Raw genomic sequence first — 23,407 nt, forward strand, 5'->3', positions numbered from 1 at the left:
TGCAACTGAAATATGAAGTGAAGCAATCATATGCATTAAAGATCAGGGCCTAACGAACGCTTGGGGTCGATCACGAAGATGGCGTCATTGAGATCGCTGCGGTTGCTGCTGGGTATCTGGGATTGGGAGGAGGGGTTAAGCTCCCTCCCCTCCCCCTCTTACCTCCCATGTTGAACCTTATGTGGTGAGGTTCGCTTAAACCCTTCCTGGTTTTACAAACAGGCGCAGAATTTTGATCAATTAGTCATAAGTTGGTTGTGGATTCCAAGGGTGTTGCAACTTTATGCTTTTAAGTTTTCAACGCCAAATGCTGGGATAGGAAAATTACCTAAATGTAAAATTCTAACCTATTTTTCTAATGAATTTTATCATCTATTTCTTGATTACGGCACTTCTTTAGATGTGAAACAAACACACACTTTTTTGTCACGACTTTGTGGACCGTACAGTACACCCTTAGGGAGGATTCAAAGCAGTACACCAGCCCCCCTCCTCCCCCTCTTAAGAGGACACTTGATTGCTAAAGTTGGTGTCTGCTTGATTGTTACGAAACCAAAACTTTCAAGGCGTACTTGGAGCTTGTAGACCGTTTAAAGGCTAAGAAGCGACTCAAGTAGGAACTCCATCAACTCTCTTGTAAGCGGACACCCTTGTGAATTGGGAAAAGTGTCCGTGTCTGCTGCTCTGTGAAAGGTCATATTTTTGTTGATTTGCAAATTAAAGGGAAATTTCATTGCCAAAAGTCTATTATTATTCATGGGTGTCCGCTCACAAGAGAGCGGAAAGAAAAGAAAAATCCAATTTTCACTTTCATAAGTGTTCGCGTCCGCTTTCGAGAATGTGTAAATGCAGAGTTAGGCTGGGAGGGACGGCGGGGAATTAAAATTTGGAAACTGTTCGCTTATGGTGGTGTCCTTCACCGGAGGGTTGATGTATTTAAAACAGGTCTTGCTCGGCCATTTTTTCACGCTTAATAAGTTTACTCTCCTGTTCCACGTCCACAACTTAACATGTTTGATGGAGCGTTCTCACAACTTCTTCAAATCAGATTCCGCGTTTCCACTGAAACTTATATCGTTGTTACCCTACCGCGACAAGAAGTTCTTTTACCGATGGTCTTTTGAACTTGTCGCTCTAGAGCTATATTGTGAGCGGACGAAGTCTCGTTTTAGTAATTTGCAAACAAAATTAATCACCAATTGATGTTTTCAATTCCCTTCGGCCAAGCTCTGATCCTTCTGGCTCCATTTGAGTTAGTGTCCCTCGAATCCGATTTGATGACACCTCCAGTAGCTTGAATTAACCAATGCTCCATTAGATTTGGCTCTACAGAGTATTTGAAGCAGTCAAAAATGCTGTCAAAATCAGGTATTGAAAAAAAAATTTATTTCAAAGTAATTCTAAAGCAATTTTTGTTCTGCGAAATCTTTGTCAAGTGTACCTTGGTAACCTTGCCCAGTCACGAGTACCCGTGGTGTGGCCCTCTTTGAACGCGGAAGTTGAATTTACAAGCTATTTTTAAACTATTAGTGCTTAGGTGTGTTGAGGGGTGCGGCTAGGAATTGATACGCCTTTCATTCAAAAGATTAAATCGGATAATCTAACACCGCGAAAAAGCGACCGAGCTTGGTGTAAAGATGGCACAGATAGATCATTCAAAATCGAGACCAGATAATACAACCTTCGTCGAATAGTATGAAAAAAGAAATGTTAACTGTTGGTTAACGGCAGCGACCTTTTCGGTGAAAATGATAAAAAATAGACGATTTTGTCATACAAAATACTAATTTGCATTATGATAAGTTTTCCTGGAAGCGGAAGTCATTCACTCCACGTGGAATACTTGATTTTTCATAGAATAACCCTGCCCTTCAATCAAATGGATCGAAAGCTGAAAACAAAAGAAGACGAAATATTATCAGCGACGATCTCTTGCTGTTTCAGTTTAAGCGTGGTTTACTTCGGGTGAACATATTGAATTCTCGACTAAACACAGCTTCCTGTCTGTCTCGAGGAGCCGACGGTCCAAAGACCGGACCTGTCACGCAAACTTCATCCCTGACTTTCGCACCAAGGGTTCCCTTTCGGATTTTAAAAGCCACTAAGTTGAAAATTTATATCTTTCATTTTTTAATTTTTCCACTAATGCAAAATTTACGGAAGAAATTGCTGTGCTGCCGCGTAAAACTTCATCTTCGCCGGTGAAGTATGACCTTCTGAATCAACACTGACTAATTTGTGAATATATTAGCATAACAAGAGCATAAAGCTTGGTTAAATTTAGCACATGATCGATGATGATAAGAGGTAAAGCTTAGCTCAATAGATGTCATTTTCCTCATTTCATCGGGAATATTTTGTTAGTTAGAACTCTGATGCAGTAAATTATCCAATAACTGCATGGAGTAGGGAAATTCGCCAGAGATGAGCGACTCACAAGACCGTGACACAAGTGTTGTTTGGTAAATATTACACTCGATATCATCGCGAAAGAAGAATAACCTTTCGCTTAGCCATTCATACAAGGTTTCGCAACTATTTCTTTCGTTTCTGAAACGAAGTTATTTCGTATTCGGTTTCTTGTTTAATCTTTCACTTTTTGTGACCCTAATAGTTGAAAACAACAAACTAACTCTGGCTCTGATTTCAGCGCCATACATTATGCGACTTTAAATAGAGTAAATAACAAGTATGGAAAATACGTAAGAATCAGGTTATTCAGTTTTTCTCGCTTTTAACTTTCTAGACAAAATAAATAACAGATCAACGGGAAATACCGTACGTTGATTGGTCAAAACATAGTGACGTCAATTCTCGGAAAAGGTAGGGGACTCCCCAAAATATCATGTGAAAGCTAAAAAGTGTCACTTGCCTCGACACTCAACTGAAACGTAAGCTGCATAGAGTACAGAAGTCTCTTCCATTTGAAACAAAGGCTTAAGATTTTTTTCACTACAAAGTCGCAGTACCTTTACTCAGGACATTATTCCACAGCAATTTCATGATGCCAGCGGAAAGACTTCGGCTTCGCGCATGGATTGAAAAACAAGCAGACAGCGGAAAGCTACCGGGTCTCGAGTGGGACGATCGAGAGAAAGGCATCTTTAAAGTATCGTGGAAGCATGCCTCAAGGCAGTGCTGGTCCTACCCTAAAGACGCCTGCGTCTTCGAAGGTTGGGCCATACACAGTGGTCGCTACAGGAAAGGACACGACAGACCTGATCCGCGGCGTTGGAAGGCGAATTTTCGATGTGCTCTGAACGCCCTCCCGGACATCGTCGAGCTTCCAAATCAAGGAATAGCACGAGGCCAAGACGCTTATAAAGTCTATCAGATAGTGAAGAAAACAGCCAAGAAAGACTTACATAACAAACGACAAAACAAGGGTGAGTAGCGTGCGTGAAGTTCAGTTTATAAACAACCACGGCGCTTAGCAGCTGCGAATTTACTAAAATTATACAAGTCCAGAATGCTTATCGAATCGATTTTTTTTTATACTGATTTGTTTACGTGTTAAATTTACCGAATGCTTCCCTAGGAACAGTTTCTCTGAAAGAGACTGCCCCAATAGTCGGGAAAATATAACAGAAAACGTCTACGCTTCGTATTCGTTTGTCTGGATCATTGACTGACGTGACCTAAGCCGGAAATTTTAAACTTTCATGCACATTTTACCCTGTATTTCAGTTTCCTTGAAGAGAAGTCGTGGAAATAGTCGTTCGATAGTTTACCACAATTCTCTGTTGATTTTAATGAATATTTCTTCCGACATCTTTTGGAAAGCGTGAGGGAAAAGTCAAACCACACAACAAAGCGTGACCAATTCCGAGAAAGATACGATAAATTGTTTATGAGAGCTTTTCCGAGAAAGAACTTAAATTAACTCAATTTGCATATATACTTTAATAACTGAAATGACTGAGTTCTTATAAGCTTTTCACCAAGAAATGGCGCGAGCTTTAGCAAAATTATGATACGAAAAAGAATATTTTGAGATCTAGAAAGATGATTCGTTTCATACTTCCTGGTTGGCACGCCTCAAGGAGTCGTCCGGAAGAGCTCTCAGTTCTCCATGAATTAACAAGAAACAAGAAGACGCCCGAGAGCTCAAACAAGAATTGCATATCCAAGCTAAAACGTTTTCTTTGTAATTTCGCGAGCTTCGCCTAAAAAGGGCAACTGGAGTCGCCAATGTGTATTTCAGACATAGCTAGTTGACGCGGGAATAATCTTGTCGAGTGGTTCGGGATGGTAAGTAGCCTTTAAATTCAAGCTTCGAACCAAGGGTTGAACTTATTCGTATTAGGTTCCTAGTTGCACTCTTTGTTTGAAACTAGGAGGGTTCGGAAGTCTTAACGAATCTTTCAATATCGTCGTAGAATACTGAGATGCGATCTTATTGGACCACTCACGGTGTTAGGTATCTTCATTATTATGCAACAGTCGCGTATCCTAGCTGACGCGTGGAAACTGTGTCCTCAATAGACTCGGGGAATAAACTTTGCTGAGAAAACGCCTTCACACGCGAACTTGCATCGCCGAGAAAAGCAATAAAGCAACTGATTTAATGTGTGACTTAGACTCTAAGAATAGTTAACAGCACGAACGTTGCAAAACCTAGTTGCATTTGTTGCTTGCGGTGACAAATGTGTTCAAAACACTGACACGACGCTCTCGGTTATTAGAATCAGTCTGGTATATCATAAATATCGTGATATTGTAACTAGAATGTACGTTTTCTAGACAGGATTTGTTTCTAAGAAGTGCATATCATAAATCACTGCTGCAATGATACCCAGCTCCATTGTGTACAGCTTTTCAAAAGGTATACAATATTGGTCCACATCATCAGAATAGGCATTGCTTTGTACAACTGCAGAAGCTTAGATCAATTTTAAGAGCGAGAATTCAATCTTTCAAACGTGGCATTACGCATTGCACCCTGGAGTGGAGTAAAGTATTCAAAATTAGGGTCGAAGAATGCGGAATGTGGTCAGTATCGAATCTTTCTCTGGCAAACCCCGCCTCATTCTATGATGAGATGAATGTCATCAGCCTAACTAAACCCTGTTGATCAAGCTATTTACTTACCCGTGGGAAAACGAATTAAGGGCGTCTAAATTTAAGGCGAGCTAACTCTGTGTCAAGAGGCATTGCTTAGGCAATGCGGAATTTGTTGCCTTTGTTTTATTTTAGAGTAAACTACGATGTATTTAGGATCTTCTTCAAAAAAGGGCAATGATATGATGAGTGCACATAAGTCTGCGTCGTTGGGTGTAATTGAAGCGGTGGCTTCGTAACTCACGTCATTCGTATCTAAAAACGACAAACAGGGCCGGTCAAAGAAAAACACTTCAAAAATGTTTGCCGACGGTTCTTCGAGTGATTTTTGTAAACCTACGTTCTTTTAGCTCAGTGCTGTTTTAGTAAAGAATTCACACGTAGCTTCGGAGTACCGTCTCCTGGAAATTTCGGAGCCGCTCTTAGTTCACCTTATTGGCAACCTTATAACCTGAAACGTATCGTGGGCAGCTCTGCTGTGTTGCTGTCTTACCTCTTTACACTCATCAGATAATCAAATAAAAGGGGTGATCAATGCCGAAATGAACTGATTAACAGCTGCAAATCGTTTCTGTATATGCAAACTTTTCATAAAAGTCATCATCTTTTTATACGGTTTAGTTTGCTGAGCTACGCATGACTAACTAAGGTTCAAGAGCCCCAAAGAGATTGAAAAGACACATACTGTTAACCGTTGCTTCCAACTGAGAGGAACAAGAAATAGTTTGACATAACAGAGGGTTTGAGTTGGTTGAGGATAACAATCAATAGACTGATGAATGCTCTTCAAAAGGAATGGCTTTAATTTCGATTTGGCGAGAAGTCTTCGAAGAACGAGGTCGAGTGAACGATTTCCTTCTTCCAGAAGCTCCAAAAGTCGAGTCGAAATTCTTGTTTTACCATCTTCTGTACTTAAATCAGCTTAGCTTTTAGCCAACGTTGAACTGCAAGAACATGCCAGAATAAATGTATGATCTGAATAATTTTTGATCTGTAATTATTTGTTTGTCTCCAGCGCCTACAGCATGTGCCTCAACCAGCACTGCTACAACTCCAAATGTGACACCTCCGACGAGAGAACACTCCTCAGCAAAGAGAGCGGCTAGAAGTGATCCTGGCCCGATGAGGAACAGGCAGAGTATAGGGGTAAGTGATCTTGGTTAAAAATTACGGCGATCACAGTGGGATATTAACAGTTTGTTTAAGGGGCAAACTCTCCTGTTTAGTTTACTTTTCCCAGAGAAGCGGCGGTCTAAACAGAGTCAAATGCTCTCTACACACCTCATAGTAGACAAGCGATTACAGTGAGAGATTCACCGACTGTTTAAGAGATAAACTACTAGTAAGCTGTCTTTTTCCTATCACAGAGCAACGGCAGTCAAAACAGAGTCAAATTCTGGAAAACACTTCACAAATATCGTTCAGTCTATGTCTTTGCAAAACACACATTAACAATTAACTGACCCCAGCTAACTTTATAGATCGTTTTAAGGTTGAAAATATAGGTTTTTATCGTTTGAGGATTGCCGACTTATATGGCTAGTTAGAGGCTAGATCAATGTCAAATAGAGTTTAGGATGGCAATCTCAGTTGTATTCAAATCGGAAGAGCGACACAAATCTTAAAAGCCACATTTGAAAAATGCATTTTGGTTCGTTTAGAATCGTCCTTCCAACTAAAAATTTGTGTCCACGATAAATACCTTTTAACGCTCTTGAATTTTACCTTCAAGCAAAACCCATTGGCAAAACTAAAGGTTACAACATCATTGTAATTAATTTTTACATTCGATTTTAATTGTATGATGATACTTCTTGGAAAAAGGCCCGATTTGAACAAGCCGAAGATCCAGCGCGTCTGTTGACGAACAGAAACGTTTGTTCAAGGGTGACTCGCTCTTTTTTTGTTTTTTGTTTTTTTTTTTTTTGTGGCCAAAAATTCAGCGAAAGGTGTAAGAATAATGCACGTTTTTTTTAAATCATCTACCTGAAAATACAAACAAATATTTCCGGGAAAAAATGCCCCTAAATTAAAGACGTTCTTGCGTAATCCAAGACAATAAACACCCCTTACAACTAATTCTTGGAATTCTTATTAACTAGAAAGCTCAATTCTGTGTTTATCTTCAAAACTTCAGATCACGAGTTAAAAAAATAACAGACATGATAATTTATTTTCTTAGAATGTGGAGATCTAAAAGCTTTTTAGAAAACAAAAGGAGAATCGTTCAACTGAAAGAGGAAATTGAAAGTTTTGTGGTGCGAACCGTTTGTGGTTTCGCTTTCTTTAAGTTCTTCAGTTCGTTTCAGTGTAATCGTTGTGAAAATACAATTGGATTTGCGTTGCAGCTTATTTCAGTTTCGAAAGCTGAATGAAGGACGTCATATGAACGGTGAATCTTTTAAATTTGTCCGGATCGTACGGGTTTGTTTGAATTCATAGGGAAAGAAAAATCGCGGGGAAAACCGTATTAGCACAGTGCAAGTGTGCAACAATACAAAACTATTTTTCTACGACATTAATTACCTATTTCTTTGAAATAGCGCCCTCGGTTTAACTTTATTGCGCTATTCGTGTTTTTCGTATCTTTTACTGAATAAAAGCAGGAAAAGCACTCTTTGTTTATTATGAGCTCTTTCGCTTCCTTGTGAGTGATCGGATGATTTGAGTGAAAGTTTTAGTCCATTCGTTTGTCCAAGTCCCTTTTTCATTAAAGACGAAATGAAATAATACCTGAATTTTACAAAGGGAAACAATATGTGGAACTCTGATGCGCGCCGCTATAAAAATGAGGAGTGACTCTAAGTCCATGCAGCTAATTGTGGGTCTCTTCGGTGCACCATAAATGTACTATATTCAGAATAATTGACTTTAACTAAAAACTTCCTGTGAAATCATACGCAAGCTTGCAACCTTGGACACAATTGCATCACTAAGAATTTAGTGTTGCAACGCGCTAGATCCTCAGGGAATCTATTTTGGTGAGAGTTCTTCCTCCTTTTCCATCGCTGTAACCCATATTGTCTCCAAGGAACTTAACTCCATGTCATTCAAGTCACATCTGCATACATTAGTGCGCCAAACTTACGCATTATTTATTTATAAAGTTTATCATAAAGTTTATTTTAAAAACTGCGCCTCATTTGCGAGATTATTTTTTACAGCGAGAGTGTCTCTAAGTCAGTGCGGTTTGCTAACGATTCTTCGTTGTAAATTAATCTTTTCCTAACCATGAACATCCGTACTCGGTGTTTTTCAGAGTTAAATGAAAGAGAAACCACACCAAACACTCTCACCCCGTGACTCACCACATTTTCTCGTTACACAGGAAACACCAAGGAAGGCTCCTTATTACCCTCTATCGGGTACTAAACCCTTCAATGGCTTTGGGTTTTGGCCAACCTTTCACACCTGGCCACATCTGTTGGATCACGATTACATGACCCCATGGTTCGACCCAAGGCCTGAAATGAAAGGTAGATATTGCAAATACTATGCACTTCAGTGTTTATAAATCAAGGGATGGTTTCATTTAAGTCGCAAAATGCTCGAATAACTTATTCAAGGCTAGATAAAACTATTGTGATTAATAGCAATAAATGGGAGGTTTATTAGATCTTCACTGGTGCATTACACAAAGGTTGAAGCTTTCTTGATTATATTTCAGCTCTCGATGGTTTATCTTTAATCTTTGGGTTTTGTTCTTTTCTTTGCGCTATTTATGTACACCGCCGATTTTTCCTTAATATTTTCCTCTGCGTTTTGTCATGCCATGTAAATTTTTGGTTTCCTGTTTCCACAAAGCCATTTTTGTTGCTTCTGATTAGCTAAATTTGGTAAGTGCTATGGTTCGGCAAACTAAAGAAAACTGATACTAGCTAGGATGCTATCTCCTTCTGTGTTGAGTGAATTGTTTTGTTCGTCCGCCTCGTTCTCTCTCCAGATTAATCTGATAGCTTCTAGCTATCCCCAAAATAGGTATCACCGATCTACTGCCGCTACTGGAAACGCAGTTCTCATGCAAAGTACTGACATTGTCTTGTACCCAACTTTTGGTGTCTTCTTCCTTTAGACATTGGCGTTATGACTCAACCAGGTATTAAACAGGAACCTTTGTCTCCAGATGATGGGATGATGCCTTCATGCTCACGAGACCTTAATGAATTGGATGAGGTAATTCATCATGGCCCACCTGTTAAGTAGGAGTGGAGATAATTCATCCATGCATCTACTAATTTTTCGAGCTACTGAAAAAATCTAGTGAACGGGCAAGAGGGCTTAAACTGAGCTAAGAATCACTGTATTATTCACCCAGTGCCCTTACCATTCGGTCTCAATGACTTTTTTTCCTGAACTTGAATTTTAAAGTCTGATTGCATCCTCTTTAGAGAAGAAGTCTCTTCAATAGCTGTTCTAGGACACCTTGTGCCTGAAGGTTCAATATTTTCTTTAACCCCTTCACTCCCATAGGTGATTAAAACAGAATTTCTCCTTACATTATCAATACAATATCAAGCAGACCTGTGATGAGAATAAAGAAAAATATTAATTAGGGGATTATTAGTTGATCCAATACCAAATTCTCCAAACTAACATCACAAGACTTGTATGGCAGACAGTAAGAAGAATTACTAATGAGATCTTGGGAGTTAAAGGGTTAATGCCAGACACCTAAGACACTGAACAGTAGGTTCCTTTTGTTTTCCAGAGTTCCACAGAGGGCGCCAAAGTAATAGTCAAAGAGGGTACGTTGATGCTGTGAAGTTGCTTTTATCAATATACTGTCCCGATTGTATTCAGCAGTGTTCTAGCTTGCTGACTTAAATGCTAACCTTTCCTTCCTTATTTCCCTTTTCAGAAGACGAAGTCCCCAGTGATCAAGAAATCATCGATGTAAGAAAATTTTACAACTGACACACACTTTGAAGATGATATTCTTAAAAGGGATAACCCAATAAGATCTATTTTTCCCTTTCTCTATAGTTGGTGGACCAAATGTCAGAGCAGAGTGGGTCTTCACTTGACGAAATGGAAGGAATGGAGGGTTCCAATGATCCTGAACAAGGTAAAAAAAGCCATGATGACAATATAAAGATCTACATGTGAAAGTTTCAAAAGCCTCTCATGTACCTTTCGCTACCAGGATAAATCGAATAGGAATTTCTCATAAAGATGTAAACACATATTTATGTGAAAAAGGAGGGGATATTGATTGATTTAAACTGAGCTAAAATGATCAGAAATGTATGGCAGACAGTTCAGAGAACTGATTTTTACATGTAGATGTTGGAGAGGACCGGGTTAATCTAACGTCTGTTTAATTTCATCACTTTAAGCAAATACCATTAAGTGTGGTTACGTTGAATTGTCAAGCAATAGAGCAGAATACAAATCGAATTTAAAAAAAGTAACAACAATAATAACAACAAAAGAACGAAAAAAATTAAAAGATAAAAGCAGAAGAAATCTCATCTGCAAAAAAAAGCTTTAATTTAAAGGTGGTTGAAAATAAATCTTGCATAGCCTTTTCTTACCGCAAGAGAACTGGGAAGATAAGAAGTTTGTTTGTTTTCTATCCCCAATTGTTTCTATCAGGCTATGCAAATGCGGAATAATTCCTCTGGTCTTCCCATAAAATGTCACCCAAAAATACACGTGAATCTAATGTCACGACTGTATTCTTTTCTTTTATTTCTGCAGAGTTCGCTGACGAGTCTTCTTCTCCAAAGAAGGGCCCTCCATTGCAGTTGGTCTTGAAGTCCGAGGGCTCAACTAACTATGGGAATGAATACTCTGCTACCCTTCCTTTGACACCAGACTCCACTCGGGAAATTTTAAGCGTCATTAACAGATCGTAAGACAGTTAAGAACTCTTGTCGAGATTTAAGTCAGTACAGTAAGCTTTAATAAGCAAAGGGAATGAATTTTCTCACATGATATAGGAGAGCAAAATAAATGATTATAAGAGGGCAACTTATGACCGGCATGAGTGACCATCCTCTTCAGTGGATGCCGGCCCAAAGGCGACAAACGTAGTGACTGCCAAGACTTCTATCTTCGTAGGTTTTGTGTCATTTTTGTTCAGGTTTAGCAGTTCCCTATGCTCACAGATTGTTTGATATAGTAAGAATCCGGTAAGTAATGTATTTTAAATTGAATTAAGTTGAGTGGTAGATACATCAGCGACCGTTTTGGAATTTAAACCTCTCTGTCATATAACTCTTTCAAGGAAAGCTCAGATTTTCTAGAAATGATCACTTCTATCGAAAAATTAGTGGTAATTCATCTTCAATCACCCGCAGATATTTTACCACCAATGTGTACATGCTTGGCATGTGCTGGCACAAAGCAGTTCTTGGATTAAGTGGCAGACATCACCAAATTTAGAAAGAGTTTACTTGTTGTTTCATCCAGTCATATTTTTTGTGAAAAAACTTTTGATCAGTTGTTGAGTAAAAATAATTTGATAATTATTGAAATTGAGTACGAGAGAAATTGTGGTAGTACTTCCTTATGTAATGACTGAAACTTAGACATCATCCACATTACCGAACCCTGTAAGAATGGTCAGTGTCAAGTTTCCTTATCACCTCGTTTGTAGTCTATAATTAGGTTCGAAACTGTACGTTAAGCTCCGTCGGAGTGTAATTCTGTCATGGAAAATAAACGAAATGTGTTTACAGGGTGAAGTAAGTTAACCGCTCAACCCCTGATGATAGCGTTTAGCATCTATTTTCTCCCAACACTCTCAGCCCTAAATCAAACATTAAGTTCAGGAGAATACAGGAAATGATCACCAACTAAAGAAGCTCTTTATTCAAATTGTTAAACAAATTCTCCTCGTCAGTACCTGACAGGGAATGTATAGAGAATAATATGGAGAATATAGATACTTTTATTAAGGTGTAAAGGTTAAGTTTATTTGTGAGGGAAGATCAAAACCACCATGAGCAAATTTTGTTTTGACCATCTTTCACCGAAAGGAAAATCTTTTTCAAGAAAGAATAATTCCTTCTAGGTCGTAATACTCTAACACCAGTTCAGACCTGTCTGGGAATACATTACAAGCATATCTTCTGAATATTCAAACCAACATATTTTTTTTTTCACGAAAGTCTTCTTGTCCAACCCTCGATTCAGTTGCAGACGGAGAATACAAAGACATCGACTTTTACCTCCAAAATTAATTTTTGGCAAAGATTGTCTATTTGAAATAAAAATAATTCACACTTTTCACACAAAACGTCGTCGCTTTTTAACATTAATTTTTAAATAATATATTTATTTTAAAATTTCTTTTAGATTTTAAGCGAAATTCCTGGCGGTATTTTATCGACAAAAGTTTGAAAAATTCGCTCCGTATGAAAAATTGAATTTTCAAAAATGTTGACATTTTGGTTTAAGTTTTCACATGCTTTGTCAGCATATCCAATAAATGCTGTGTTGCACTTTTTTTAGCTAACAATTAAAAATATCACGATTACCTCATCTCCCAGACAGAAAAACAAACGCTTTTAAGATGCTAAAGAGACTCTCTCTAATATGACTTGTTATCGTATGTCAGAGTAGTTCGAAAAATATATATTTACAAGTCATTTTGTAATGTTATGAAACGCTTACGCAGCACATTGTTAATTGTTCCGTCTATGCGATTTTTTAATTTCTTTACGAACTGAAATGTAACTTTCTGCCAAATGAATTCCTCAGATAGACATGACAGCAGCTCAATTTCATGTAAAATAAAATATTTCAATAGCCACACCAGCTTTAAAAATTTAAATAATTAATAGGTGCAGTTTGTATGATCGCCTCAAGATTGTGCTTTCTAAGCAAATTCCCACAAGACCAGGCGTTGCCATCGTAAAATAGTTAGATTAACAAAGGATATAACCAGGGGATTCCCCGTTAGTTTTGATGCCAGAAATATTTATCATTTAGCACTTAAGTGCAGCTTCAAAACATTGGGTGTGAACTTTATCGGTGTTTGTTTTTTTTCACCTCATTGCCGACTAAGCCGAAATGGTGAAGAAGGAAATGGATATACCGCGGGAGACAGAGGTAACGTGCATCAAAACTTCATTTACATCAAAAAGTTGATCTCGCATTTCAGTCTTACCACGAGCCCACATGATAAACACACGTTTCGTGACAAATTCAAGCTTTATTTGATCGAGACGAAATTGCAAATGTCATAAGTATTGCAAATTCAAATTAGCCTGCCGACGTCAGCAAGTTAAGCTCTTTGGATTAATACATTACGCCTAAGTACACTCGTCAAAACGTAACCTTACGAAGGCTGAAATGATGCTGTTTTCGGGTAACCTAGATATATCGCCCAATTCAGTGAAAGTATTTTGTACCAAAGCAAAAGATTTGTCGTCGGATTTGAAACCCATGCGGATGTTGGCAATCTGTTGTGCTAAATCCCAAGCGGCGTGTTCTGTCACGCGTTTTCTTCGACAAGACATAGAAAATACATTTCACCTGTATTTTCTGTGTCTTGTAGTTGTTGTAACTGCCCAGTTGCTCCACACAAAATCGTTTTTGTTACGTCTTTCCTTTACAAAATTACAATCGTTGACCTTGGCGTGATCGCACACATAACGGGATTGCGTGACAATCGAAAGGAAAACACTGATGTACTAGCTTTCTAGACATTATTCTTCAATTATCCTAAGGTACGGAGACCCTTTTATTTTTCCAAATACTCCGGGTTGGAAATATCTCGGCCTGAGGTGTGAAGTCATCAAATTGTATTTATTGGCTAAAGGCTAAATGCACTTCGTACAGATCTTTCGAAGCATCGATCTTCATCCAAAAACTTTGATAAATACGACCGATAAGGGCACTTGCGATCTAAAGAGCGAGAATATTCTTTTCGCAGGTCATCAAGAAATGTAATTGAAGGTGGCGCAGATATTGAAATGACTTTGTAAGAGGGCGATTAAACATAAATTTTTCTGCTTAGACTGCTGATGTGAAGCAGTAAGCTGAAGCGGAACATTTTATAACGATTATTTTATCGCTGCTTTCTACACCGCGAGAATGAAAATAATCACGAAAATTGTATCATGTTCAGCTCTTAGATAACCATCAGGTCCACTATTCGGGGATTCCCCGTCTAGGACTCTGAAGATATTTGCGTTTACATTAATCGATGGCTAGCATCTTGCGACTAGAGAAATAGTTCTAATAATAATAAAGGCTGAGACAATTTTATTTGTTTCTTTATAACATAGAACTAAGCGAAATTTGAACCGCTTATGGCCAATGCAATAAACAATTTTGGTTAAAACTCAATTCGGATGATCATCCCAACCGTTCAATTTAATGAATATACAAAAAATTTGCATTTACCGATTTAGCAAAAGCTAACTTATTGAATAGAGAAGTTACTTCTTCTTATCACAGAAGAAGTCTAGTTAGAATTGCTACCGAAAAATGAAAACGAGCTCCTCAGCGATCGAAAACTGCGTCGCTGCATTGTTTACAGCTGGTTACTTGAATAAACATGTCTTCCAAAAAGGGAAAAACCCCTTCTGGTAACAGCCGGTGCGATAAGTTATTAAATATTTACGTGGAATCACATTTGCAAATCATAACAATACCCTAAAAGAGATCATAAAAAGACATGGCGTGTAGGTTTTAGACACAAGAAAAAAATATGCTTCGAATGCAATAAGATCTTTTCAACGTGTTTTTGACAGACAGGCGGACCGGACAGGATTTCAAAGTACTGTGAGCGTTAACAATTGTCAATTGATGACGCCCCCCGCAAAGGGAAAAAACCCTTTTGAAGGGACTTCCCCTAAGACGAAAGGGCATATAAAAATTTGAGAACCCTAAAACGTCGGTAGAGTATCCTCGGCGAAACGACTGACGAAAGACCCTTTGCGCTTCAACTTAAAAGCGAAACCGAATTTTAAATCCGCTGAAATTTTTAGTTTTAAAACTTGATGTGAGCTAGTACTGGAAGAAAAAGCTATTGCCATTCATCTTGATCGGGAGAAAAAAATTGGCCTTCGACTTTAAAGTCGTTTCCTCTAAAGCGAAGGAGGGAGGGAGAGAAGGAGAAAAAAATATGCACGATTACAGCAAACTGTCGGGAACGAGAAGAATGCGTTTCCGAGAATGGTTGATCAGCAAACTCGATAGTGGAGAAATTACCGGAGTGCAGTGGCTGGATAAACGGAGAGGAGTCTTCAAAATTCCTTGGAAACACGGTTCTGGTCGAAACTGGTGTCCAACAGATGCTAATATATTCAAAGAATGGGCAAAACATTCTGGGAAGTTTGTGGAAGGCAGAGATAGAGCGGATCCTTGTAAATGGAAGACAAACTTTAGATGCACTTTAAATGCTCTTCCCGATTTCGAAGAAATTCGACAGCAAAGCATTCCGCGTGGCCCTGATGCCTACAAGATTTACAGGTTGAACAAGAAACAAACAGATCTTGTGAAGAAGGAAGAAAAAAGTAAGTTATCCGGGAAAGCGTATCTCACACAGGTTGTTCTCCGAATAAATTACATCCACGCTTTCCGGCTCATTTAGTAACATAAGACTCGTGTGGGAGAGAGAGTCCATATTTGCCTCTAGAATGTTTTGGTTCGCCAAAAGTACTTTGAGTTAACGAAATCCAGAGGGCATTACGCGCACAACTAAGAGGTTGACCTTGTCGGCAAGATAAGGGAATGCTACATAAAATTTAGCCAAACCCGCATTTACCGAATCGGTGAAGAAAACACGCTCTTTGAATAGCTTTTCAGTCACTGTGCTAGAAAGTGAAATAAGAGTACCTCGATATGAAGCAAATAGTATACTGACTACTGATAAGAAAAAAAAAACCAGATTTTTAAGAAACGCCATAAGAGTTATTGGAATTAGATTTCTTTGTTTCGGATATAAAATATTATATGTCCATTCCTCTTATCTAATATCAAGAAGGAATCTCTTTAAGTCTACCACACCTAATCCAATATTAATTCTAGCTTCAGACGCAGACGGAAATTCTACTATCAAGGAAAATATGCTAAGTTGGCACAAGTGTTGTTTTGACGAGAAATGCTTACATAAGCTCAAGCCTATTTTTCATGTCACATGATGCGTGGATGTCACATGATGCGTGGATGCCACGCTCGATCGCCCACATACTGTTCACTATTTATAGCTTTCCGCGTGATCGACCTCATATATGTGATTGTTGATTCCAAGAAAGGTCGTTGAATGCTGAACGCGTCAAAACAAACCCTCTGATCTAATTTACATTTTTCTAGTGTTTACCTTTGCCCTCAAAACCGAAAGGTTTCCACGTTTATAGATCAAGATGCAACACAAAGCGGTTTCTTTTGGAAAAACATCCGATACGAAACTACATAAGAGAGCGCCAACAACTGATTTCAGACGCTTACGATATCAGTTTAAGACATCCTGGAAACCCTTATGTGAATTATGTTCCAAATTGAAGAAAGCAATTAAAACTCATTTCCTTTGAAAAATATTCGACGAAAGAAGCTAAATTCAAAAAAACGTTACATAATCATTTCTATTTTGGCGCTATTACCTCAAAACCACTTGAATACACCGGACTAAGCCTTTGTTTAGAGAAAAATTACGTATAATAAAGCAAAGAAACAAACGAAGCGAAAGTGGTCTGGAAATTGGATTCTAAGAATTTTAATGACGATCATAACTGCCCAGACATTTTACGGAGACAAATAAATAAAAAATTATCGTAATAATTCTGTGGTCAACTGGAATGGATAATTTTCGAGCTATTTTTAATTTCCTACGCAACAGATATTTCAGCTAACCTACTGAAAGTAAGCGTTAATTTTTTAGTCTAACTTGAGCGCTCATGTTTGTCTTTCAAGATAGACTCTTGGAAACATGTGGTTTGACTGTTACCTCATGTTAGCCTGATTATTCGGATGTCTTTAATTCTGAGCACAAATTGCAAGTGCAATACTTCAACCTTATACTAGTTAGCGTACTCTCCATTTGTAAACAACTCACAATAACATTTCTGATGCTTGAAAGATTTCGCGACAATTTAAAATGCGGGCCTTTAGCACATGTGATATGTTCTCGGAAGAGACTTGGACTGTGATTAGGAAACTGCAGGTAGACTGTCTGCGTGCCAAATAGTCAATCAGGGACCTTAAGCAAACTACGACGAAGACAGCAACGAGGACGTGGCAAAACACAAGATCTAATAACCTGAACAATAGCTCAACACGTGAATTTTCAAACTTTGTACATTTCGCAGCCGTCCTCTGCACTTTGTTCATTTTGTAGCCGTTCTCTGCAAAACAGCAACATGAAATCACTAAAATTTGCGTGGTCTGAGAACAGAAGCTTTTCACACGCGTTACTCTGAAGTAAAGGTGTATCCAAGAGACAGTAAAAACCTCCAGCCATTTGGGAAATTCTAACTAAAAATAAAAAGTAGTTTTTCAATCGACGTCCCTCTCGGCGATGCTGTCGTGATTGCTTAAGGTCCTTACTTAGTTATTTTCCGAAGACGCCCATCGAATGACAATGTGTAGGCCTGTCGACTAAAACTGATCCACATTTAGAATGCACTGACATAATTTCTGACAATGTATATTTGCAGAGACTGAGGTACTTGGGTCATTTGAAAGAGTAATAGTTGAGGTATGTAACATCTTTGAAGGGGGTAAGTTTCTAAAGAAACTGTGTTGCTGCGTCGGTGGGAGAGTGTAACAGGGTAATTCAGCATTATCAACTGAGTTGATAACGTAAATGAGCAACCGTTAAATAATGGTTTTCTTGACGCGCACTTGAGGGTAAAGCAGTTGACTATCAAAGCGGAAGTCTATTATTTCTCTCACGCTCGTGACAAATAAACCTGAATTTGACAGACATTTAAATTCTTAGTTTCAGTTTTTGTATTTAGCGAGGAAAATCAATCAAATCACATGGTTATTATCTGCGCCATGTAAAAGCATGTCTTCAGATTTCAAAGAATAGCCAAACCTTCCATAATATTTCTGAGAATGCACTGAAATTTACGCTATGGACGTCATCATGTTCAAAAAGAATCGGTAACCTGGCCTCACGCGCCAAAGTAAAATGCGCGATCCGCAATACAGCCGCTTCTCCGTTATCGCCAAGAATAGTTCATTGTGTCATGGCTGCTCTTTTGTATACTCGCTTTTGTATAGCGCGTGACCTATCTCAAACCATTGCCATGAGAAGTTAAAAACGAACGAGGGGAGAAGGGGGGTGAGTCTTTGTTACGGCATAAGAATGAAGCTCGTCTACTATGCAAGATTTAAAATGGCGGCGTCTGTGATTTGAAGACAATTTTTATTAGTTATGGTTTCAGGCTGAGAGATCGAGCTGCCGTATACTCGCTGATTCTTGTAAGAGGTCCACCCGGTTTTACGATCTTTTAACCCCGTCTCCTCAAATAAGTGCATGGATCTGATAATTAATCTCACATAGTTTTTTTTTATCGAGGTTACGCTTTTATTTCGCCAGATGGTGGATGACATGTTGAATTCCCCCGGCGATGCTAAATCTGAGGAGGAACCTGTGGTGGCTCCTCGTGCAAACTCAAAATACCCAGCGTTCGAGAGTCTTGTTGCGAGCAAGTCTAATCAAGGTACGTTATCACTCTTAATTAAAAGCGAACTTCGATTAATTTAAAAGGGAAGGCTGCGATACCTTCGAGCGTCCCACAAACAGGATAGGAACCTTAAGCAAACCATGACGGCGGCGGCAACGAGGACATAGAAAAACAAAAGATCTAATTGTACATTTCTTAGCCGTCCTATGCAAAACAACAACGTGAAATCACCACAATTTGCGTCGTCTGCGAACCGAAACCGCGATGGCAAATTAGTTTAGTTTCCATTTGGAAATCAACGCTTCTTTTATACGTTATGCTGGAGTTGAGGTGTGGCGCCGTATGAGACGGTAAACACGTGCAGCCATTTTTGAAATTCTAATTAAAGGTAGAGATTTATTTTTTAATCGAAGTCTTCCTTGGCGTTGCCGTCCTGACTGCTTAACGTCCCTAATATGCCTACCAGGGCAGTGAGAAGGAAAACTAATTCTTAAAATTGTTTTCAGCTTCGTGTAGCCTTGCCTCTCCTCCCTGTAAATTAAAGCTGTTGGGTATTTCAGAGTATTGGGACCTTAGGAATAGACGATGAATCACATATCAGTTCTCACGCACCCTTTAGTGACCAGAACCTGGCGTAATAGGCTTCCCACCCCATGAAATTGTTAGACACCGTCAGATTGAAGTTTAATGCGGAACGCAAACCACATTTCCAAGTTTGTCGTTTACTGTTCTCTGTTTGCTGTTCTCGGTATACCACCTGAGAGTCATGTTGATTTTGAGCATGTATTTTGAAGCTGCCTTGTTGGATTTTAAGGTTAAGCAGCAGTTGTTGTTCAAACCTCGTAAAAAACAAAACTGTTGGCTTTTTTATATCAAAATTCAATTGAAATAAGAGACAAAGATCGTTTTTGTATATCAGTGATAGGTATACGTGGGATAACAAAACATTCCAGCATATAAAAGCTGAGGTAAATGACTTACGCGAAAACATAACTCTTGCTGTCGAAAGCGTGAGGGAATTCTCGCCAACGTAAGGCTGAAGTCTGCTCCGCAGTAAACGTCGATCTTAAGATGTTTACCGAATCATTAGGAACCATTGAATGCCTTCAAGTTAAACTGGCTTCTCAATTTCCACCAAAATCTAATACGCTGATTTTTGTTCAACAGATGTGACTCGATTTTCATATACGTGGTATTTGGCGGCTTGGAACGCCCTCGGTGTCGATATGCACGACGAAAAACAAAGCGCAACTTCTGAAGACGAATTTGTTGACGTTGAAAATGTTTCGGTTGAAAACGGAGAAATCAGCAGCTAAGGAGTCCAACCTTCTCTCCTAGAGAGATGTCTGAAATCGTCTGTGTAATCAGTGTCATAAGTTTTGAAAGCAAGTCTAAAACACGTTGAAGGACTCGGTAACCAAAAGAAAACTTCTCATTGTCCCCTCAGTGGAGACTGGGAGGGAGAAAGTCAAATACCGGGTGGTTTCATGTCTAGGTAAGGTACAAGAACAAAAGTTATGTACATAGAGTTATGTTAATATCTTGAGTGTAAATAATGTTATGGGTTGCGTGCACTTGTGAAATACTGGTAGGTTAAGATTATACTGTATGTAGTTTGAAGTGGTACAGAAAAAGTTCGAAGTAGCGCTACTAAACGTATAGTTCATAAAATGACAACTGGCCCTTTGAATCGGGGGAGGGCCAAAGTTTACCACTGAAATTTATGACTGATCTTGCCTCGTAAAAATTACAAACTTATTTCACAAAGAGCTTCTTGGAAATTCCAATCTTCCAAGATGACTGCCACCAGAGGAGAACTCCTATTACCCCCCGGGTAATAGGAAACTGCGTCTATAATAAAGCATCCCAAAGAACTGCCAGCTAATGCACCTTCTAGGTCGAAAGGGAACTTTGAAATTAGTTTAATGAACAAAACCACTAAACTAACCCACTGATGCAGAAGTCCGTTGTAACCAGTTCACTTCATAACGCTCGCTTGGCAAGATTTTAGGTTGAACTGTAATTCCGCTTCAAAGATTCATATGCAGACTACACAAGGATAATTTTTAGTGTTCCAGTCACTATTAACACCTTCCCATTTTCATAGGCAAGAATCTTATTAAGTCTACCTATTTCTAACAACTTAGGTTTTAGAATATTTGTAATAATAAGGGTTTATGATAGGTCTTCGTCACGGAGTTGGCTACTTCTTTTTCGTGCCGTAAGAACAATAACAAAAAAAATGAAGTTGATAAGAACTGTAAAATTTATCTCGTGTTTTAAGTGAATAAAGGCTTGACTCGAAAAAGTGGCGATTGTGCTTTGCATGACTGTTTTTCTGTTTTTGTGGTTTTTCGTTTAGAAGAGGAAAGATGAGTCGTTTACTGCTGCAGTGGTAAATCCAAATACAACGCCATGTTATTGGGATCAGAATTTCTTTCTTCCAAATGTACGCTCCCAAGAACCAACCTGCTCGTGGCCGTTACGAAAACTCCTTAATCCACTCTGTGAAACTCTTTAGAGCGAGTTTAAGTTTTTTTTTTTTTGTAGATCTAAATTGACTTCTGACATACCAATTTTTATGCGCAAGAAATTTTTCAACACTTAGAACATAGAGGACAAAATTGCTAAATGCTGATTGGTTGAGACAGAGGGCACTTTTCCGATAATATTTCATTGCGTAAACAACGCATAATCGACAATTTTTGCCTTGTTTTTGTATAATCTAGAGACAGAATAATTTATAACGTAAGCGCTTGGCTTGGTTTTGAACCGCAGTGGACTGACAAGGCAAGTTGCTGCACTGTATAGTAAATTTGAAACGGCTTGCATGCTTCGAATTCTTTTGGTCGCCGAGTTTGGCCCCGATCATATTAAGAAAGTCAAGCTCATCATTTCAAGATCGATTTTCTCGGAAATTCCTGAAGGGATGAAGCTTAAATGTAGCGGGGAGAATAAGCAACATTTCAGCGATCAACAACCGTCGCTAGTGAGGAGAGATTTTTTTCTAGCGTTCATTCTAATTTGGAGTGGAGGAGGTCGTATAGCTGGCAGCCACCAAGTTGCAAGCCTTGTCCACCTTTCTTCTCTTAGCGGTCTCCGGCCGAAACAAATTTCGTAAAAATACGCTTCAAACGGCCCGTGAAGGCTAAAAAATATCACAAATGCGTCCATTAAAATTTCATTGAACTTTATTGAGATATTCAGACCGAAATGTAATTTAGATATGCAATTTTCAGAGCTTTATTCGTAACACTCATATATTTTGTTCGTCTCACGTCAACTCGTATTAACCACAAACAAATAGTATGGTCTGCCTGTGCGACAACGGCAAGGGTAAAAACGACGCGAGAAAACAAAAGATTTAATGGGTAGAACAATAGCTCAGTATGTGCACTTTAAAACTTTGTGCATTTTTTGGCCGTCCTCTAAAAAAACAACAACGTAGAACCGCCAAAATTTGCGTTGTCTGAGAACAGAAACTTCCTCGACAACTTATTCAATGTTCCATTTAGTACTCAACACTGCTCACTCACGTTATGTCGAAGTTGCGATGTGCCACTGTTAGAAAAGATAAACACATCCAGCAGATGGATTTCTCTAGCTAGAAATACAATTTCTGCAAATCGATGTCTTCCACGGTGTTGCTGCCTAATGTCCTGACAAGCTGGGTTTTCTAACTTTCAGGAAATTGTCTTAAATAAGAAGGACTAGAATGCCTTGCTTGGAAAAATATTCGCAAAGCATGCAATTTGTCATCTTGGTTAAATAGGGGACAAAGATAGGGAAATGAAAACAAGAAATGATGATGGATTAGTAAAGTGCGTTCGATGTAGCTTCTTAAAAGTTTAAGGCGACATGGCTCACAGTTCTGATTCGTGTTAACTCATTTCTTTTGATCAAGAGGTTACAATATTTCTGCAGATCCTACCATGGCATCCAGGACTGAAGCCAGTCAAGATGCCCGCGTAACTTATGCGGACGTCTTCAGTCTCTATCTGAGATCGAGGCTGAGTGTGCCAGTCGGTCGAAGATGGCGTCAAAAAGCTGAAACAGTCTGGCTTCGGAACGATATTCACAGGGAATTATAAAACCCACGGGATAGATTCAACAAAATAACCAGTATGCGTTCTCTTACGTCAAACGCAATAAAATATAATCGAAATATTCAAACTGGCTCATCGTTTGTGTCTCCCTATTAACAGAAGAGCATTAAAGAGTCAGTTTTCCGGACGCAACAACTGGCAAAAAAGCAGTCTGTGTTGATTCCCACCTTTCCGAGATGTTTTCTTCATTAAAAACGTCGAATAATTGAAATCGTAAACGGCTGAGAGCGGATGACAAATGGGTTAGCTCTCGCCGATACCCTTCGGCCGAATTCATAGAAGGAATTTTATTGGGCCCCTGCAGACTTGTTTGTTTAGTTGAACGTCTCTGCAAGTACATAATAATCTAAGAGAGATCAAACACAATACAACATTTAGGAAAAACAAAACGGCTAAAGACAAAAACTGAACTTCTTGCCCTCTACCTCTGGCAATTTTTACACTCAATGTAAAATATTTGAGAACCAGAGAATTTTTTAGCGTATTTCTATCGGTTTGATTTCGGGATGATAAGAAAAGTGAGAAAAAACAAAAAAACAGGGCAGGAGACTTCAGTGTTGACACAAATTTAGGAAACAAGAAGCAGCTGAGTGACACCTGCGTCTGTAGTCTCGATTAACAATTGAACTGCATAGGAAAAACACTTTGTTT

At 38.8% G+C, this 23,407-nt stretch overlaps 2 protein-coding genes across 3 annotated transcripts; both read left to right on the top strand.

Moving 5' to 3' along the window:
- The first annotated feature begins 2,338 nt into the window (after nt 1-2,338).
- On the top strand, nt 2,339-11,741 carry LOC131780427 (interferon regulatory factor 4-like). Of its 2 annotated transcripts, XM_066167497.1 has the most exons (10): nt 2,339-2,462; nt 2,747-2,823; nt 2,995-3,386; nt 6,077-6,207; nt 8,390-8,537; nt 9,134-9,234; nt 9,770-9,806; nt 9,920-9,954; nt 10,045-10,126; nt 10,762-11,741. In XM_066167497.1, the coding sequence occupies exons 3-10, from the start codon at nt 3,002-3,004 to the stop codon at nt 10,917-10,919; spliced, it is 1,077 nt and encodes a 358-aa protein (XP_066023594.1). In that variant the 5' UTR covers nt 2,339-2,462; nt 2,747-2,823; nt 2,995-3,001; the 3' UTR covers nt 10,920-11,741. The 2 variants fall into 2 exon arrangements, with proteins under 2 accessions (XP_066023594.1, XP_066023593.1); XM_066167496.1 differs by lacking the exon at nt 2,747-2,823 and having other exon boundaries at nt 2,410-2,462.
- Nucleotides 11,742-13,013: 1,272 nt separating this feature from the next.
- On the top strand, nt 13,014-20,957 carry LOC131780445 (interferon regulatory factor 2). The gene is made up of 5 exons (XM_059097054.2): nt 13,014-13,119; nt 13,946-15,533; nt 17,673-17,713; nt 18,563-18,686; nt 19,818-20,957. Exons 2-5 carry the CDS (start codon nt 15,143-15,145, stop codon nt 19,964-19,966), a joined length of 705 nt encoding a protein of 234 aa, XP_058953037.2. The 5' UTR covers nt 13,014-13,119; nt 13,946-15,142; the 3' UTR covers nt 19,967-20,957.
- The last annotated feature ends 2,450 nt before the right edge of the window (nt 20,958-23,407 follow it).

The sequence above is a fragment of the Pocillopora verrucosa genome, chromosome 5 (assembly GCF_036669915.1).
Source record: "Pocillopora verrucosa isolate sample1 chromosome 5, ASM3666991v2, whole genome shotgun sequence".
Lineage (NCBI taxonomy): Eukaryota > Metazoa > Cnidaria > Anthozoa > Scleractinia > Pocilloporidae > Pocillopora > Pocillopora verrucosa.

Bases quoted from the DNA above. Each gene is read 5' to 3' on its own strand.
- LOC131780427 (XM_066167496.1), top strand. From the start codon at position 2,425: ATGAGCGACTCACAAGACCGTGACACAAGTGTTGTTTG. The intron at 3,387-6,076 runs GTGAGTAGCGTG...GTTTGTCTCCAG, and splicing joins TAACAAACGACAAAACAAGG to CGCCTACAGCATGTGCCTCA. The intron at 8,538-9,133 runs GTAGATATTGCA...TTCTTCCTTTAG, and splicing joins CCCAAGGCCTGAAATGAAAG to ACATTGGCGTTATGACTCAA.
- LOC131780445 (XM_059097054.2), top strand. From the start codon at position 15,143: ATGCACGATTACAGCAAACTGTCGGGAACGAGAAGAATGCGTTTCCGA. The intron at 17,714-18,562 runs GTATGTAACATC...TTATTTCGCCAG, and splicing joins TTGAAAGAGTAATAGTTGAG to ATGGTGGATGACATGTTGAA. The intron at 18,687-19,817 runs GTACGTTATCAC...TTTGTTCAACAG, and splicing joins TGCGAGCAAGTCTAATCAAG to ATGTGACTCGATTTTCATAT.